The 19,507-nt window shown below is 42.6% G+C and overlaps 3 protein-coding genes across 3 annotated transcripts; all 3 read left to right on the top strand.

The window, feature by feature from the left end:
* The first annotated feature begins 537 nt into the window (after positions 1-537).
* On the top strand, positions 538-2,367 carry limd1b (LIM domains containing 1b). The gene is made up of 8 exons (XM_080863930.1): positions 538-635; positions 739-840; positions 926-993; positions 1,096-1,158; positions 1,633-1,763; positions 1,912-1,963; positions 2,066-2,132; positions 2,224-2,367. Exons 1-8 carry the CDS (start codon positions 602-604, stop codon positions 2,250-2,252), a joined length of 546 nt encoding a protein of 181 aa, XP_080720056.1. The 5' UTR covers positions 538-601; the 3' UTR covers positions 2,253-2,367.
* nrm (nurim) lies at positions 2,304-5,549 on the top strand. Its single transcript, XM_080863929.1, has 4 exons — positions 2,304-2,514; positions 3,152-3,345; positions 3,460-3,636; positions 4,476-5,549. Exons 1-4 carry the CDS (start codon positions 2,364-2,366, stop codon positions 4,794-4,796), a joined length of 843 nt encoding a protein of 280 aa, XP_080720055.1. The 5' UTR covers positions 2,304-2,363; the 3' UTR covers positions 4,797-5,549.
* Positions 5,550-6,166: 617 nt separating this feature from the next.
* ppp1r18 (protein phosphatase 1, regulatory subunit 18) lies at positions 6,167-16,431 on the top strand. The gene is made up of 4 exons (XM_080862422.1): positions 6,167-6,495; positions 6,774-10,757; positions 13,373-13,591; positions 15,529-16,431. Exons 2-4 carry the CDS (start codon positions 6,834-6,836, stop codon positions 15,580-15,582), a joined length of 4,197 nt encoding a protein of 1,398 aa, XP_080718548.1. The 5' UTR covers positions 6,167-6,495; positions 6,774-6,833; the 3' UTR covers positions 15,583-16,431.
* The last annotated feature ends 3,076 nt before the right edge of the window (positions 16,432-19,507 follow it).

Here is a 19,507-nt window from a genome sequence, read left to right on the forward strand (position 1 = left end):
TATGAATGGCTGTTTTTATCTTGTAGCTTATAGTTTTTGCCGTATAAACACGTAGGAGTCAGGTGTTTAAACCAGCGTCCTCACAATGTGAGTGCTGTGATAGGCTGAATGTGCTGCAGGTTCTTTTTCACCTTCAGGCTCCTTCCTCTGCTGCTCTGACACATTTCATCTCTTAGCTTACCCGAGAATACAGTTTTTAAATAGAAAGCTGCTTAGAGCTGAAAGTTCTCACAGTAGCTGCAACAGAAAAACCTAAAAAACCTAAAAAACGGCACTTATTCTTTTTCTAATATGTACTCCACCATTAGACACTTTTAAAAACATTAAACAGCTACTTAAATACTGTATAAGTACAAAATTGAAGTACTTTTATGCGTTTATTTGTGTTTTCGTTCACACAAAACTACTTTCTGTCTAAAGTTTTTCAGCCGCCTCGGAGGAGTCATTTCTTAAGATTTTGCCCTACAGAGAGCAAAGGCAGAGAGCAAATTCTCATAAACCCAACGAGCAGCTCCTCTTACAGCTGTCTGCACTGCACATAAAATTAGACCTCCAGACAGCCGTGCTGCAGACTCAGAGCAGTGGGCAAACTGGTGCTGAGATGAATCCCAGTTACAGTGACAGTGTTTACTTTGGTAAGAATGGAAAAGACTTAATATTCACCTTTTTTTGGCAGATTAGCCTTTTATTATTCAGACGTGCTGCCAGTTGTTCCATTTATTCTTCATGTTTATTCAGGAACTTGTACGAGATGCAATCAAGCTGTCTACAGAGCAGGTCGAGCGTGTCAGGCGATGGGACGTTTATTCCACAGCGCGTGCTTCATCTGCAGCGTTTGCAGTGAGCTCTCCTCGTGTGAATGCTTCTCTGATAGTACAGTGTGATGTATAACGGTCTACATATTTAAGCTTTTGCATGTTTTCAGGTAAAACGCTCAGTGGCAAGCCTTTCTACACAGTGTCAGGGATGATATACTGTGAGGATGACTTTTTGGTAAGTATGTTCTTTTAATAGGTTGTAAAATGACAGATTAACTTTATTGCCTAATCTATTTGGGTGGTGGTGTTTTCCTGGTACTCGTGGTATTTTCTGCAGTTCTCTGGAGTTCATCCATCCCCTGAAGTGTGTAACAGCTGTGGCTTTTTAATCACAGATGTGGTAACTATTAATTTATTTACTTAAACAGTACTGTGAAAAAGCATTTCCCCCCTTCCTGATCTTAGGTTTTTTTTCTATATTTGTCACGCACACATGTTTCAGATCATCAAATACATTTTAATATTAGAAAACGATACACCAAATAAATATGCAGTTTTTAAATTACCTTTTCATTTATTAACGGATTAAAAGCTGTTCAACCTTGCCTGCCCTACATTTGACAACATTTATTTGGGAAAACTAAGTTCATTTAATTTTTTTACACTCAGGCACACACAGGCACACACATAGAAATGTTTTACTCAGGTTATCTTTGGCTAATATTAGAATTTGTTCGATGATCTGAAACATGTAAATGTGACAAATGTGCAAAGAAAATTAAGAAACCAGGAAGGGGTCAAATACTTTTTCTAAGCACTGTGAGTATATGTGTGGTGTCACATGCAAGAAACTGACATTACATTGGATGATCAGATCCTGCAGGCTTGTGGGAAACCCTACCACCCATCCTGCTTTCGCTGTGTCGTCTGCAGACAGAGCCTGGAGGATCAGCCTTTCGCTGTCGACTCACACCGCAGGATCTACTGTGTCAGCGACTACCACAGGTGGGTGTTTTATGTAGCAACAATAGTCCTTTTCAAGAGCAAAGGGGGAAACCCTGCCAGACAGGCTGAACAGGAGAAAACTCACACCTTTGTTGACTTCATGTTTTAACCTCTGTGAACTTTCACTGAAACTTCTTCTCGGTTTCAGGGTCCAGGCTCCCCACTGTGCTGCCTGCAGGTTGCCGATACTCCCAACAGAAGTGAGCTTCACAGAAACTATGCAAAATATTTGATAATTCAATTCACAGCAAATGATTTCACAAAGAAGCACTCTGAGTGCTTTGTTATCTCTTTTTTTTCAGGGATCCACAGAGTCTATTCGAGTGACATCCTGTGACAGAAACTACCATGTAGAGTGCTACAGGCCTGGTGTTAACCTCATTTAACAAAGACAGATTCTGTGATACTTAATAAGATACTCTAATAAAGTCATCCACTCCTGCTATTTGTTTCTCCTTAGTTTTGTGTGTGGATCTGTGTCTCCTCTGATGCACCTCCACCTGTAGGCAGCATTCGCCGCACACTAGCACCACCTTGTGTCTACATCGGGTACTACAACCACCTCCCATCTCCCGGAACTGTTCGCGATAAGCACTGATAATGGCGTCAGTCACGGTACGTGGCTTGGCTCTCTGCACTACGTCTTTGCTAAACTTTGCGTTTGTTTTCATATCCGGTGCAGATCTCATTCGGTTTGTCTCGTTTCGAGCCATTTACCATAACATCACGGGGGAGACGACACTCTGTCGAGGTAAGTTCCCGTAAGCGGCAGGCGGCCAGGAGCGATTACCAAACACTGGTGGAGGCGATATCTGTAAAACCGTTAAATACCTCATATACTTTTTGGCTATGGAAAAAATTACTGTATAGGTTTATATAAGTATAATTTAACGAATGTTAAATTCATATACGTCATATAGTTCAATTATTACGTTCTCCATATGTGCTGTAAATACCACTGGGCGGCTGTTTAGAACCAGCGCCCGGCTAGCTCAGTCGGTAGAGCATGAGACTCTTAATCTCAGGGTCGTGGGTTCGAGCCCCACGTTGGGCGGTGAGATTTTTTTTCCTTATGTTTTTTTTAGGGCTGTTTTTATTATTAGGGCTATTTTATTCTGTTTACTAAAACAAAAATTATCATTACGGGCTTAAAAGCATAATTTGCTTATCGCCAATATCAAATATCGACCAAATGGCGAGTGTTTGAAAGCTGATTTCGGGTGAGCAGGAATACTGGGTTTGTTAATTCGATTAATTAGCTATTCGTGGTAACGTTCGATTTTCTGTTTTGTTTTTTGTTTTTTTGTGGCATTTTCAATGAGTGCTTAGGATTAGGATTGCCGTCAATTTTAAAGTGACGTTTTTTCCTCTGATTCCCCATGGCTAAGACTCCATACCATGGTCGGTGGCCCTGCGGGACAGCTCTGTTCTGAGGGCTCTTGCTGTGGATCTGGGGCTCCTGGCCCTCTTCATCGTGCAGCACAGCCTGCTGGCCTGGCTGCCTGTCAAACAGGCCCTGCAGTCAGTGCTGGGGCCCCTCAACAGGACAGCATACTGCTTCACCACAGCACTCGCCCTCCAGGTACAGCAGCGCCCTTTCTCTGAGTGTTTACTGTCACATAGAAGCATAACTTACTCCTACCTTAGTGTTAATCACACCTTTCAGTGTGCATCATTGCTCTGTTTCCTGTGTTAGATCTTGATGCGGTACTGGCAGCCTGTGACTAACGCCCCCTGCCTGTGGTCAGTGCGTCAGGCACCCTGGAGTGTCTGGTTCCCCCTGCTCTGCTTCTCGCTGCACTTCCTCTGTTGGGCCATCATCTGCAGCATCCTCATGATCTTTGATTACCCAGAACTACTGGGCATCAAGCAGGTAGGGATCAAAAACAAATGCACATGTTTGTGCTTTCAGATGCTGGAAAATCAGAGGTTGCTCAACTAAAAATACTAAAAAAAATCTATGATTACAGTTTGCTTTATTTGTGGTTGTTGATTACTGCTTGGTTAGTTGGTGTTCCTTAAAAGAATTAATTAACACCACTTTAAAATATCGTGCTGTTAAACAACAAGAAGCAAATGGATATTTACTGCACATATGCTCCCTGGCCGTTTCATTAGGTACAGCTTTTCAACTGGTCAATAACAAAAATATCTAATCAGCCAATCACATGGCAGCTCAGTGCTTGTAAGCATGTAGACATGAGCAGCTGACCTGCTGAAGTTCAAACTGAGCATCACATGGGGAGGAATTTCAAGGTTTTAATTTTCAGCACCCATCAGTATGAATCACAACCCTAATCAGAGTTTTCACTGTTGTGGCTGAGCAGGACTGAAAGATTTTACTGCAGTGAGAACTGAACCTCCGTCCCCAAATGTAAAGGCTCTCCTCCAGTAAAGCAGTGCTAGTGTGGTGCCAGTATTGCCTTGGTGCACACATTTTGATAATTTTTGAAAACCAGCGGTTATTAACATCTATATGTTTCACCTGTCACCTGGTGCTCTGGGCCTAACTCCGTATTTAATGACTCTGACCCTTTCCACCACCATCTTATAATTACATTTTAATGAAATGCCCTTTTAATAAATCAATAGAGATTACAATACTGACCCAAGTAATCTGCATTACTTAGATCAGTAACTTCGGTGCTCCCGGAGGAGAGCGTGTGTATGGGCATGAATAAACTCCATTTACTGACTAACCTCCTCCCTCAGGTGTATTACGACTGTCTCGGATTGGGGGACCCCCTCTCTCACAAGTCGCCCCGTGCTCAGCGCCTCCTGTCCCACCTGCGCCACCCGGTGTGCCTGGAGCTGGGTGTGGTGCTGTGGCTCCTGCCGGCCTTATCCCTGGACAGGCTCCTGCTGGCGGGGGCTCTGTCGGCCTACCTGGCTCTGGCGCACTCTCTGGACAAACAGGATTTAGCCTACCTGTGTGTGCAGCTCAACAGTAAGATGCAGCTCTTTGCGCAGCCACACGGAGGCAGCGCCGACGCCATGCCCAACGAGGACACTGACGACCACAAGAAGAAGTGAAGCAGAGGTCTTCCCAGTGCTTTGATCTGAATCTGTCATAAATAATGTTTTAAAACTGACTACAAAAGAGTTTCTGTAGGCCTCTTGAGCCTGATGTCTGCTGATTTTGTCATTTCAAATGTATTTTATTACAGTTTATGCCATCGTGTGAAAACACAGCCGCCCCCCCTGCTCGTACAGAGGTGTCACTTTTCTTAAAACTACTAATTTTGATACAATTAGGTTGAAACATTTTTATACTGAATATTTTTTAATACATGAAATTGTTTTACTGTATAGTCTTACTGGCTGTTACAGTGCCCAAGACAAGTACATTAACACTGTGTTTCTCTGGAAGCTAATTTCAGGTTTATCTTTCCTTTGAAAACCGACGTTTCACTGAGATTTTACACTGGTAAAAGCTTTTTTCTTTTTCTGCTCTGTGACAGAACAAAGTGACAATGTTTCTGCTACAATGAATGTATCTCCTTCAAAGCTTTTCCTCGATGGTGAGATCAAACCGATTGTTTAAAGACGTGAAGCTGAACGTATCGAACAAACTACTTTTAACGTTTATCATGCTTGATAAATAAGGTATTATCAAGGCAGCCAGTATTAGTATTAGTGGATTCTGTAATGTCTCATTTGGTATGTTTTTTTACACTAATGTTTTCCCCATGTGTGCCTTACTGTAATTACCGTGACAGCTTTCAGTATTTTTAAAAACATGTTCAATAAAAGTGGAAAGTTCACTTGTCCTGGTAAATTGTGTCTGTTTTTTAGGTTTATTTTTTATTTTTATGAGTCAAGTTTTAAGAGTTTAAGGAGCAGATGTTTGATTTAAATTGTTGTTTGTTTGTTTTTATTTAATTTTAAAGCTGATATATCACAGATGAACTACAGCTTTAATAACCGAGCCAGAAGATGTTTTTTTGTTGTTGTTTTTATTTTATTTTACAGGGTATAGATCGATATATATGCTCACTGGCCAACTTATTGGGTACACCTGAGGGATTTTTGTAATTAGGGGAAAGTTTCATATCCATCTAAACGCTCTCGTGTTGATGAATATGAATAAACATGAATAACATTTTTGACTGTATGTTTTCTATCAGAGACGCTAGAAAATAATTTTTAAAAATAAAAATGCGAATAATCAGCAATGAAGATATTCCGGTAGTTTGGGGTACACACCTCTGTCAGTGGAGCTGATCGTGTTTGATCTGCTTCAATCAAGTCCCGCTGCAGCTCTGCATGCTGACACCACATCCCGTTTCACCGCCCTCCACCTCCACCGCTTTACCAATTAACCCTGCGGGACGCGGGGGTGAGCAAAGGCGGGGGAGGGCTGGTTGGTGGCCGGGCAGACGGCTGTGTGCTTTAAACGCCTTTTCTTAGGTCCGACAATATGGTGTGTGCCACTAAACTCTCCAGAGGGAATTGAATGTAATTATCGGATTAGAGCGCTGCAGCTCTCGAGCTGGAAATATTTACAACCGCACGGAGGACGGAGGTTTTTCTGCTCTGATGTCCACTCAGGTCCCGATATCGTTTGACTGGGTCACTGATCATTTTTAAAAGTTGGGTTTTGACAGGACAGATTAATCTGTTCGTTACAGGCAAAGGAGGTTTTCCATGGTGGAGTAGACCGCTTTACGCACAAGTGGAGATGTAAAGTCGGGGTGGATGCAGTGATATTTTTGCCAAAACAAGAGTTTGGGTGAGTTATATTCAGAATTTTCATTAAATATGTTACAACTAAGGTTATGCATTATGTGCTGCGAGTTAATTCGATTACATGTGCTCTTTTATTATCCTTTAACATGAACAGATAAATAGACTGCACTGTCAAACGTGTGCTTTAATGCCTACTTGGATGTAAATTAAACCTGCTAACATGTTACCATGAGGTGTAGTTGTTCCTCGGCTTTATGTGGCAAAACTTCCATTTTTGCATGTTTATTAGAAAGAAAATTGATAATATTTTATTCTTTGCAGAGGATTCCCAGAGGCTCTGAAGAGGAACCGTTTTATCCAAAAGTGGGCACCTTTTCTGTTATGTCTGTTTCCTCTCTGCCAGAATGGAAACAACTCCTTCTGGAGAAAAAGAGGAGAGAAGAGGAGGAGCGAGAGAGGAGGGAAAAAGAGGAGGAGGAGAAGTTTGCCAGCATGCCAGCTTGGAAGCGAGGGATCATCCAGAGAAGGAAGGCGAAGCAGGAGTATGTGGGTGACAGGGAGAAGGAGAGAGACGGCTGTCTGCTGCAAGTGGATGTCAGATCTCCTTCTGATGGTCTGAGTGACACAGACAGCTTCGTAACAGTTAATCTGGGAAGCGAACTGTCGCTCAGTCCAGATCCAGGCCAGTGGCTGGATGCAGATCCCAAACTAGTGAGCCAGGTGTCTGTAGAAACAATAGTTCCAGTCCATGAAAATCCATTTATTCTCACGCAGAGTGCATGGAGGAAGAGCAGGGATGGAGAAACAGGGAACGAGCCAGAAGTTAAGGAGAGAGATAAATTAAGCCCCAGGAGTCAAGATGGGGAGCTGGGGAGAGGACGAGATATAGAGCTGAAAAAAGAGAGGTTTAGGGACTTGAGTGAGGGGAGGGAAAAAGACAGGAGCAGGGATAGGAGTCAAGGAAGAGAAAGAGAGAATAGCAGGGAGGGGTGTGAAAAGGAAAAAAGCCAGCTGAAGGAGTTGGTTAAGGATGCAGTCAGGGAGCAGGAATTTCTTAAAGTTAGAAAAGACACAGAGGAAAAAGAAACCCCTTCACCCACTTCTTCGCTTTCCCCTCTTATTCCGTGTCTTCGGACCATCAGAGCTGACAATATCATCATCATCGAGCAGGACAGGAAGGGCAGCGATGAGAGAAAGGGTAGATGGAGGGAGGCAGAGCGGGAGAAGCTCGAGGAGGACCAGCCGGGGAAGAAAGGGGTGAAGATGGACCTAAGGGAGATTCTGGCTGGAGGAGGGAGTGTCACTGAGATCCGAGCCTCTGAAGTTCTTATTATAAAGCCCTCAACCTGCCCTGAAGAAAGGAGTGCAGGGGGGAAAGGGAGAGAGGATGGGGAGATGAAGGGCAGCATGGATGCAAGAAGGGAGAGCATAGGCAGGGAGCTGAGAACAGATGTGTCCTGGCTGAGAGAGAAAGAAAAGGAGAAACCATGGGGCCAGGCAACAGTTATTAATAAAGACAGCAGAAAGGACAGCTTGGATGATAATGTTTTTGTGGAGAGAGGAGGGAGGGTCAGTCAGCTGCTGAGTAAATTCGGAGAGCACCCCAAGCCTCCATCCCGATCCAAAAGCTCCGATAATTTCCTTGAGCCAGGGAGGAGAAAATACTCAGGAGATCAGGATGAGCAGCAGTCCGAGGAGAGGAAGGCAGATGGAAAGAATACGCTGCTAAAAGGTGTCCCAAAACGCTCGTTTAGCTTCTCCGATCGAGTCATCTGCGCTAAGGAGAATGGGATAGGTAACGAAGGGTTTTACGAGAGAAAAATTCGTGAGAGGATTCACTCAGAGAGCATGGCGCCATGGGTAGATGTAGCTGCCTTAAGGAGGGAAACCACATCGAAGATGGGGTGTGCACGACTTCTAGAGAGAGACAGATTGGGAAAGCACAGAGTAAAAACCGAAGACTTTGGTATACAGCTTAAGAAAGTCGAGTTTGTTGACAGGAGGGCTGCGGAGAAGGTCGGCAATGCAGACGGGGATGTGGGGTTCACGGTGGCCTCAGTTAAAAACACGGAGGGAATATCATTTGCTAGGAGAGTGCCGATTAGGCAGGATGGGAAAGCAAGAGCTGACAGAGAGGTGAAGCGACCGGCAGGTGAGAAGAGTTTAGAAAGGGAGGTGAATGTAGACAAAGATTCAGAGGGAGGGGGAGAGATTGAGGTGAAAGTTTGTGAGAAAACAGATTCTCAAAGAGAGGATGGACTAGAGAGCTCACCCGAAACAAGCAACGTTGATGCTGAGAGTCACTGCAGACATGATTTGGCTTTTACTGAGTGCTCCAGTTTAGGCTCTACAATTCCAGACAGGGCCCTCCATAAAGGTGCAGACTGGAGACTACAAGGACCTTACCTAACACAGTCTGTTTTATCCCCACATACTGAGGATCTAATAAGTAAAATAGAAAAAATAGGAGACACAACCTTTTATAGCAACAAAGACAGCAAAGAGGAGGTGCAAGCAGCAGGATCAGAAAACCTCAGTTATGATTCGACCCCCAGATCTCCGAAAAGGAGCGCACTCACCGGGAACCCTCCAGGCCCCGTGGAGATTCAGATTCCCAGGACTGTGTTTTATGTTGCAGAAGAAGTGGTGGAGAAAATAAAGCCCGGGTGTCAACGCAGCGAGGGGCAAGACTGTCATGGAGGTCGACAGGTCGAGAGGAGGGATAGCTGGAGGATTGGGAAGCCCTTAAGCCGCATAGAGTCTCTGCGAGAGAAAATCAGACAGAGAGAGCTGGAGAAACAGCGACAGGGTGAAGGAAGTGAAGCTGCGGAGATTAATGCTACTCAGACAGCGGGGGACAGGTACGAGGAGAGGGGAACTGAAATAGAAAAACAGTGGGAAGCTACAGCACACATGCAGAAGAGGCCGGCCGAAACAGAGCAGGGACAGGAAGAAGCAGCGGCGCAGACATCCGCGGCTGCGTTTGACGTCACGCAGGAAGTCGGCGTGTTGAAAACCTGCCCTCAGCTTCCTGTTTCTGTCCTACTGTCACAAACTGTCAGAGGAGAGGAAGTGACAAGCGAGTGTACCGCCAGGGCCTCCGAAGCTACCTCCGAAGCCCTCCAGATATCTGAGGATGAGGACGACCCAGTGAAACATGTAGAAGAGCCACAAAGGCGCGACTGGGGCCGAAACGCAAGCACAGAAGAAGAACAGGAGGAGGAGGAAGGAAAGGAGCTCTCCGAGGAGGAGGTAGAGGAATACACATCACCTCTCGATTCTACACAATCTCTCTCTCCTTCGCCGCCTCTTCCCAACTCTCTCGCAGCCATGAGTCGGATCTACAACTTGGAAACCGTGGGTTCGAGGTCGGGCTTGTATTTGAGGGACAGGACAGTGGACATCTCATCGTCTGTGCACCTTGTTAAAGTGAAGCCAATCATATCGAACTCACAGCAGGGGGACAACAAAGCATTTACAGGCGATGACATTAGTGGGGTTCAGACAATACAGCAGCAGATTGAGCAGTTTCAGCTGAAAGAGCAGGAAGCGCAAAACTCTTCGTCAAATACCTCCCTGAAGGACAGAGAGACGAAGGGGCAACAAAGAGTGTTAAAGCAACAGAGAGAGGACGATTTTCGGACCCAGCAGATAAAGGACGACCTCAAAGCACATCAGATAAAGGACGATGTTAAAACCCAGGAGAAGGATCAGGAAACACCAGACCTCAACCCCAAAGTGTCTTCTCATCACGCTTGTTCTCCCACACCTCAGGCCAAACAAACTATCACAGTCACCCCCTCATATCTCAGGACCCAATCCCCAGACAACTCCCTGAAAGCCACAGATTGTGCCCCGACCCCGGCTTCTTCCCCAAGCTCGCCATCTCCTGCCCAGTCTCCGAGTGTGTCTCCGTCACCCACCCAGACACCTGTGCTCTTTTCTATCAGGAGTGCCTCCGGGGGCCAAGTGAAGCGAGGCGCCACCATCACAATCACACCAAAAAGGGCAACGGGAGCCGCAGCACGGCCCTCGGCGTCCACATCAACCCCAGCGAAGACCCCACACCAGCAGCAGCAGACTCAGACGGTGTCAACCCCCGCAAAGACACCACCACAGCAGCAGCAGGGCCAGACAGTGTCAACCTCCACGAAGACAACACCACAGCAGCAGACCCAGACAGCCCCCGCTGTGACTGAGCCGGGGAAGAAGAAGTATCCAACTGTGGAGGAAATTGTGGTGATCGGTGGATATCAGAACCTGGAGAAGTCGTGTCTGGTCAAGAATAGAGGGACCCCAAAAAAGGTGAGTGGAAACTGTGTTGTTACTTTGTTACTTTGTTTTAACATGTCCCCACATGCTTTCTAAAGTTTATCAGACATACACCAACGTTTATCACCTGCTGTCACCTGCACGATGGGCCTCGCCATCAAGCCTTTTCACCGAGAGAACATCCCTTTCCACTGAGTACAGTTGCAGAGACCGACCTAAGCTGGTTAAGGCTTTATCAAGCACGACATCTTGATTCTTAGCCATGAAGTCCTCAAGTGATCTCCTTTGCCATTTGCTTATGCGGTCTCGTGCTGTGCAGATTTTTGACTTTCATCCTGTGATAACGGTTTCTACATATCACACTTTACACACTTAAGTAAAATTGTATTTGGGTGATTTATTATCATTAAAAAGAAGCATGCAAACCCACAGATGGATAAAGGAAAGTGCTTGATGATTGGTGTTAACTGGACTCACTCATATGCTTCATAGTCATCTGCAGAGACGGTTGACAGTAATGTTGCAGGATTCACTGGAGAGAAAAAAAAAGCTAAATAGGAAGCCGCAGTGACAGACATCCTCTCTCTATATAATTTTTTTTTTTGCATTTTCTCTACCTACATAACATGACCTTTTATCTCTGTGAATACATGCGATACCACACCTGCGTCCACAGTGGACCTGTAAATTAATTTTCCTGGAGTTCATGTTAAATGTTCTGTTTCCTCTTTTTAACTTCTGTGAATCCGAGCAGGAGGGGGAAGGCAGAGTTGCTAAGCAGGGCAGCAAATTTTTTTTTTTTTCACCATCCTGTAATGATAAATCTGGCTGTATTGACAGTTTTCACTGCCTATTAGAAGAATGTGATTGGTGGTAACCCCCTTCAGTCTGCTTCCTCGTTCCCTTGTACCAGTTCAGTTGTTTCTGTTGAGTCAGCTTCTCACACAAATCTCCCTTTGTGTTTTCTTGGCTGTGTCCTAGCAGGGGTTTGGTAGTTAGACCAGAGTCTTGGCAGACAGTTTTTGACCACGCTGCCCTCCCACTGTATACAGCTGACAGCAGGCCGCCAACTACGAGCTCGATGTGCGTGAGATGGGAAAGAAAGCGAGGCAGGGTTTTGCAGACAGATCAAAGGGCGGCTCACTGGCAGAGAAGTCGCAAGGAAGGAAAACTGACATTTTTGACAGTCATACTGAGAGGATTAAAGTCTTGTTATTTGGTCTGATAGAAACTCCCTGTCACGCTGCATGTTTTTGCTCACTTCCTCTTTTAAGACTTCCTCCAAGCACGACAAAGAGCCTGACACAGGGAAGTGACGCGGTGCCCATTTTTAAATTGCCAAATGCGACTCTGATGCTCAACTGTTACATTACCGGACCACCTGTAACCTAAAGCATGAAAATGAAAGTTCCCAAATAGCATTACTGTGGCCTTTAATTAGATAAATAATCATGCATTCTCTGCATGCATCTCTATAATAAGTTGTGTAATCCCTGCCTGCATGTGTAAGCACCGCCCTCCTTAGCCTCTGTGAGTGATGACCACTGAGTGATTCTCTGACCACCTGTCGCTCTCACGTTGATGCCCTACAGACAGTTTGACGTCAGGCTTCCTTCCCTTCCCCCCTCCAAGCCACGCCATCATGTCACAGGGCAAGAGGCTCATCTGCTATCTCATCTAAGTTTTCTTTCCATATGTGCACTTTTTTTTTTGTTTTCTAGCATAAAATATGTCCAGAAGTGGTAGATATCCTTCTTTATGCTGCTAAGATGTGGCCTTAAACATGGCTGTCACATGTTATCAAATGGAGCAGTGCACTTTTGAGAATCTGAAGTCAAGTATTACTTGATAAACTTTCTTCTTTATGGCTCTTTTTTTTGCTCTTTTCCCATCCCTGTGTCGCCGGGTGCCTCTGCTGTCCCGCTGTGCCTGGGTTAATCGGGTTCAGGGAGGAAGGATTAGCCTACTGTGCCTCAGCATGCCAGCTTCTCTAACCCAGAGCTGTTTTGTGCTCCGTCCACATTTAGTGCAAAGCCGTTATCGTGCACATCACGTCTGCGCTTCTGGGTGTGTTTGCTGCACGTTCAGGCTTCAGAGCTGAGATGCTGTCGTTATAAAACGTGCTGTGTGGGGATGCGCTGGCGTTTTACACCACACCGGCCTTCGAATAAACAAACTCAAACACCCGTCAGGCCAGGCGGGGGCCTTGTTCTCCTTTTCAGCAGTTTAAGAGAAGTGGCAAACCAAAACTTCAGTTTCAGCTTCTTAGGCTGAATATGCATCAGAATTAGTTATCAATGAGTGCACGAAGGGTTCAGCCAGTAAGTCCTTCTACAGACGGTGTATTTCTGCTGTGTTAAGCCCCGTGCTGTCACTTAAAATTACACTGACAGCATCAAAACCTCGCTGACACTGAAACCTTCTCCAGATCTGCAGTGTGTTTACATGACGAACAAACAGCTTGCTAAAGGAACACCAACATTTTCCCTGTAATAACCCCACTTTTACTGCAGCATTACTGCAAATCTGTAATGTGAAGGTTTTTGCTACAATACTATATTTTTTAACAAGCATGTAAAACCGTAAATATTAGCTTAAATGTAATTCATCAAAAGCATAACCACGCCTTTCTGTATTCACTTTTGCAGGGGAAGGTGTGTTTTAATGAGGTCAAGCTGGAGCAGGTGTGTGAGTACCCATCGGAGGCCCTCATGCAGTTCTTCAATCCCCACTCTCAGGACCTGGGGAGCGCGGAGAGGCTGCAGGATGAGGAGGTGCAGGAGGAGCAGGGTGACAGGGAGGGGGGGGCGGTCGTGGTGAAGAATACGAGGAGTACGGGAACTGCAACGGGACCGCGTGTAATAGATGTGAGTCACTTACCCCCACGGCTCAGAAAACATAACGTTTAGTGAGGTCTTTTTCGGCCTTACTGACACCCTGATAAACTCTGTGGGTTTGGATTTCATGAAAGATAACATGCTGAATTTTGGTTTATGGTCAGAAGAAGGCTGAGTGCCTCAAGATAAGGCTTGAGCTTGTCTTATAACTCGCAAATCCCAAACCAACAATGTATTGATCCTAACAAGAAAGCCTGACATTATGCTTCTTCATTGTTTACCACTGACATAAAATTCATGATGTTTCCTCAGTAGGAAAAGAATGGGCACTGTAGTTTTTCTGAGAGACTCCAAATGTGTACAAATTCACAAATAAAAATACTTGTGTGCTAAAAACCACAGTGCCCAGCTTTTTAGGAAATTTCTGAAGGAAAAATGGTGACTAAATGTCTCTTCAGTAATGTAAAGATGTCTTTATATGAGTCTGAAACCAGATGCTCATTTGTTAATGTTTTGTCAGTCACATGTTGTTACCACAGGTGATGGTCCCTTCTGTAGCATCAGTTTGTTCAGAGCCATGTAATAACAAGATTAGTTATTGTAGGGTGACCAACCGTCCTCTTTTCACTGGACATGTCCCCTTTTCATGTTCTGTCCGGTGCGTCTGGGGGGGATTTTCGAGATTGATAAAAATGTCCGGGTTTTCCTATATTCAGACAGAGGACCCATGTGTGACGTCATTCCCGAACTGCTGCTTTGTGAGCGCTTGTTCTGCGCTCACAGATGGGACAGACAGCACGCAGCAATGCGCCTAATGATGTTTAAAAGATCCCAAAGCGCAAGTGCATCTTTTCAGACGAACTGCAAAAGAAATTTCCCTCGTACCGACCCAGTACTGGTAATTTTTCTTATGCAGATGAGGCGTTATTTCTGTACCATTATTTAATTCCAGAGGCTTTTAAGTTATTTTTTTGCACTTGTTGACTTGCAAAAGCCTCTATGACATATTTTATTTTGACAATTCATTAACCACACAGAGAAGGCATCGTTTAAATATGTTAAATATATTTCTTTAAGCAAGTTCTTCATGAGTAGCCAAGTGTCCTCTTTTTTGGAAATCAAAATATGGTCACTCTAAGTTATTGTTCTATTAAAATAACATACATACACATTCCTTGTAATATTGTTCGTCCATGTTTGCTGAATTACTACCCTTAGCATTTTGTCGCCAATATTTACATAATATTATTAAATAAGATTTACTGAAGGGGCAAAAAGGCTTTTCAATTTAGCTAGCTGCTAGCTTTGCTGCTAAGGGGAGAGTGACGTTAAAAATATACATTTCTAAACATTTAATAAATGCTGGCAGGTCATTCTTCTGTACTGGAGACATGTATATTTCTCCTGTCACTGTTGTGGATTTTACATAATTTCCCTAGAGTTATTGAAAAATGTTTCTAGGAGTTATTGTGCAAACTAGCAGTTAGCACACTAGCTGCTAGTCAGCGCATCTGTTAGCTTGGTTGCTAACCTAGCAGTATATCATTTTTGTTTAGTTTTTTTTTTTTTTTTTTTTTTTAATATATGAACTGTCTGCAAGGGTAGTTAGTCCAACAGAAGAGGAGGTTAAATGAAGGTTAGAAAATATAGGAAATAAAAATATACCTTAACTGTACAAACTGACCAAATTTGAATATCTTGTAAACAGCAGCTGGTTGGAAATGAGGGCAAGCTTGGTAAAATGAAACTTTTGCAAATAAAAATTACAAAGAAATGGTTAAGATTTTTAAATTCAATGCTACTGTAAATACCAGAGAGCAAATGGAAAGGTAAAATTGCATTTATGGCTCTCACAAAGCTATAAATGTTACCTTTGGTGAATGGGAATACCTCAAAATACAAACTAAAATGACATAAAGATCCTAGATTCACCATATTTACCTTCCATCTCCGTCTCTATTTTTCAGATGAGTCTTGCCCTCGATAGAAGCCAGTCACCTTCGCCAAAATTACCCATCTGATGAGGTCACCACCATTTTATTGAACAATAATGTTGTTTTTTGGTCTGTTTTGATCATTTTTTAATTGTGTTTGTCATTACTTGTGGTGTTTTGTTTTCTCTAGTATCAGGATGAATAAGGGACCAAATAATTGTGTTTACTTCACGGATAAAGTCACCTAGTTTATTTTCAGGGAAACTGAGGGAAAGTGACATGAATGTAGTAGCACGTAACCCCTCAGCGGTGCACTGCTGGGTGATGAAGGATCACTTGTCTATGCAATATAATGAAACAGATAAGAGTTATATTTTCTAGGTAATATATATATATATATATATATATATATATATATATATATATATGATAGTTTCTTTTATGTTAATGTCCTTCTTAATTTAAGTCAGCACTGCCTCATCACAGAAAAAGAAGAACTCTTGATGTTTGTATCATCTGACTTCATGTGCCTGCTGGAATTGCCCATACAGATGATCTGAAGATCTGTTAATGTGTTTTGCTTGAAGCCTTTCAGAAAACGCTCCTCTCAGCAGGTGTTATGTGTTGCATGAACGGGTTTTGGTGCAATGTGTGAGGTGATGAAAGTTTTAATTGTTTTTAAATTGGCGTTAAATGGAATTTTATTGTTGCATGAACAACCGCTGTGCAAAGAATGGTTTTGTATTGTTATTTTTCTCGGGTGGAGGTGGAGACTGAGAGGAAGTCCCTGAGAGGACAAAGAGCAAACTGAAACTTCATATTACAGCTGATATCTGACTTTCAGCTGTGCACCATTTATAATCTTGTTATCTTTTGTAATTGAGCATTTTGATTGGTAAAAGAAGTTGCAAATTCTGTGATTCTGTGATTGAAGAACCTGACTTCAAAAGAAAAAAAACTAATAAAAATTACTGAAAAGTGTGTTGGCTCCTCTTTTTTTGTCTGGATACAAACAGACTTTTTATCTGCTTTTCCGTGTCCAATCGCAGTGGTTCCCCTCAAAATGTTCTCAGGAAATCAATTACAATATCGCCTACATAAATACATAAGTTAATAAAAATATAGTATTAAGCATTTTGCTCAGTAAATAATCTCCTCTGTTTCACTTTACCTATGCTGGAGTTTCCAGTTGTATCACATGAGCTTGATAACAAATTTCACACTTTTCTCAATGCTGTAATTTCATTTTCATTTGGATTACACTCACTCGCTCCTTTGGTGTTAGTACTAGTGCCAGCACCTAGTTAGACCCCCTTTTTGCCTTTAGGACTGCCTTAATTCTTTCACTCAGTTGAGTTTGCACATCAGTGATGAGCTTTATGATATGGTCAGTAGATGGATACACTGTGGTCATAAAGGGACGGACATGGTTAGGAATAATGCTCAGGTAGACTGTGGTGTTTACATGATTCTCACAGTACCAAAGAACACAAAGTGGACCAAGAAAATATATCCCACACTATTGCACCACCATCACCAACTCAGCTGTTAACACAAGTGACACATTTTTATGTAGCCCACAATTTGACTCATGTTTCATATATTAAACTCGATCAATTTGGTTTATTTTATTTTAGAGCTGACTCCTTTGATACCACTTTGGTGCAGTTATTAGTCTACTCGTTTTACTTGCTGGACTCAGTTCAGTTTCTAATATCTGGAAATGTTTTCTTTTCTTTTTATTAGTTTCAGTGTTTTTTTCTTTTGGTCTTTTTAGTTATTATAATATGGAATATGGTATTTGTCATCGTTGTGGTCTCTGGGTCTTGAAGCCAGGGCTTTGAGTTTGCTGTCAGTTCATTATTTCTTCTGGAATTTGAGAAGTAATTTAAGTTCATTGTTTTCTGTTAATAGTGTTTGTATTTCCTGGCGATATCTTCTGATGCCTGGTATCGGTTCCTTATTTGTTTTGGTTTTTTTGTGCCTGCCCATATGGAAAAGAAATAGTAAAAACTTATATGTGATTACTCATGAAAGTGGCCACTTTCATGAGTAAATCATATAAGGCTTACATGATTTACTCATGAAAGTGGCCACTTTCTCATTACTTTCATACATTGTTTTAGAGAGTATCCAAAACATACAAGTTTCATTATGTAATTTTTCAAGGGATCTTATATCTGTTTTCACTCTTATATGCTTTTCATACAAGTTTCACACAAGACAGATACAAACTTTATAAGATTTATATATATCTTTTCCATATGGGTGTAGTCCTTTGTTTGCTTATGACTTTTGGTTTATTTGCTCTCTTTTGGTGTTCCTACTCTGTTCTGTGGTTGTCTCTGTATCTCTCTGGTAATTTTACATGTGAGTCTGTCATCTTTTTAGTTACGTCCTGTCTTAGATCGCTGGTCTTTCGTATCGAGTTTAACATCCTTTGTCTTGTCATCTCTTATTTGTTCCCTTCCTTAGTGTCCCAGGCTTGTCTGCATTTGTCCTTTGCCTTCCCAGTTCCCAGTTTGAGTCCACCTGTTCTTTCCTATGTTAAGTTAACTTTTGTTACTCGTTCAGTTGTGTTTTCCTGTTTTATTGTGCTAACTGTTGTTTTCTGTGGTTTGTGTTGTATTTATTTCCCCTGGCTCATTATGTCTATAGTTTCCAGCCATGGATCCCACCCGTTGCCTCTCCCATAGTTATTCTGTGAGCACACATTTCAATTCCCTTATGGCTTCTTGAATTATGATTCCTTGCTCTTGCGTTTTTAGGGTTTGAAATCTTTTTGGATTCTTTGGGTTCTGCGCAAACACACGATTAACTGCCTTGCAGACACATTGTTCTCAATAAACTACAGCTGAGATTATTTTAGTTACCTAAAAAGAATAAAGAATCCTAAACAAGGAGTGAAATCAGCAGTCTGTTGGGCAAAATGAAAACTAACCAAAAGGATTTTGTGAGCACAAAAACTAAAGTCAAATTTAAAACACTTATGGAAAATGTCTTTCACTTTGGTCAAATTTGTTATTACATTTATGTCATGTCATGGTGCTTTTTATTGGATGTTTACATCAATGTGAACTTTTGAAAAGTGCACCTCTGAATAATATCCTCTGAAATATAATAATAATTAAAAATAAAAGTCAAACTAATGAAAAGGAAGGCTAAGGCTAAACTCAAATGACAAAACTTTGTGGTCTTTACTACATCCACCTGTAGTGAATAACTGAAAATGCTGTGTTGGGTTCAGACCACTCAAGAATATATCATATCTTTGCCTTGAGAAACCCTTGGGTTGCTTATGCGGTAGGAGAAGGAACTAAACCCGTGCTGCTCCTTTTAGCCTTGTGGCCTGTAGTTGCCTGCTCAAACATGTAATCAATAGTTTACACATTGTTGTAAACCTTCTGTATGTACCTTCATGACAGCATCTGTTGATTGTAGACCTTGAAAATGACCTGCATCCCTCTCAAGATTTTGTTAGATGTTGTGATGTTGCCAAGCTTCTTTCTAAAAACAAACCAGACTGTTGATTTGGTCACTCATAAATTTTCGCTGTTTCTCTGACAGGCTCACCCTAATGATGGCGTCCCTTACTAGCATTTTTTTTATGATTAGGATACCCGATTACGACATGGTACCCAAATTCAAGAGTGGATTCAGTGTAGTCTGTTCAAGCCATGTATGCTATGTCGGTGTCATGAAATCACCTCTTGATCGTAGTCTTATTTATTAATGACCTCTGTGTGAGTGAGTGTGACATCAAGAACACTGCATTTAACCTTGTTCTTGTAGTTACCTGCACTACCTCCAGTAGATAAAGTTAATAAAATACGATGTTAGAAGACGATTCAGAAAATAATACTAAAATACACGATTATTGTTGCATTTTCGCAGCTGTAAAAAGTGGTATCAGGTATGTTTTTATGTAGTCTCGGGTTACAATGTCGAACAAACCCGCCCTTTGTGAGGTCATCAAGCCTAACAGCGACACCCCGTGGACGGGGGCGGCAGT

The sequence above is a fragment of the Rhamphochromis sp. 'chilingali' genome (genome assembly GCF_963969265.1).
Source record: "Rhamphochromis sp. 'chilingali' genome assembly, chromosome: 17".
In the NCBI taxonomy this organism is placed as follows: Eukaryota; Metazoa; Chordata; class Actinopteri; order Cichliformes; family Cichlidae; genus Rhamphochromis; species Rhamphochromis sp. 'chilingali'.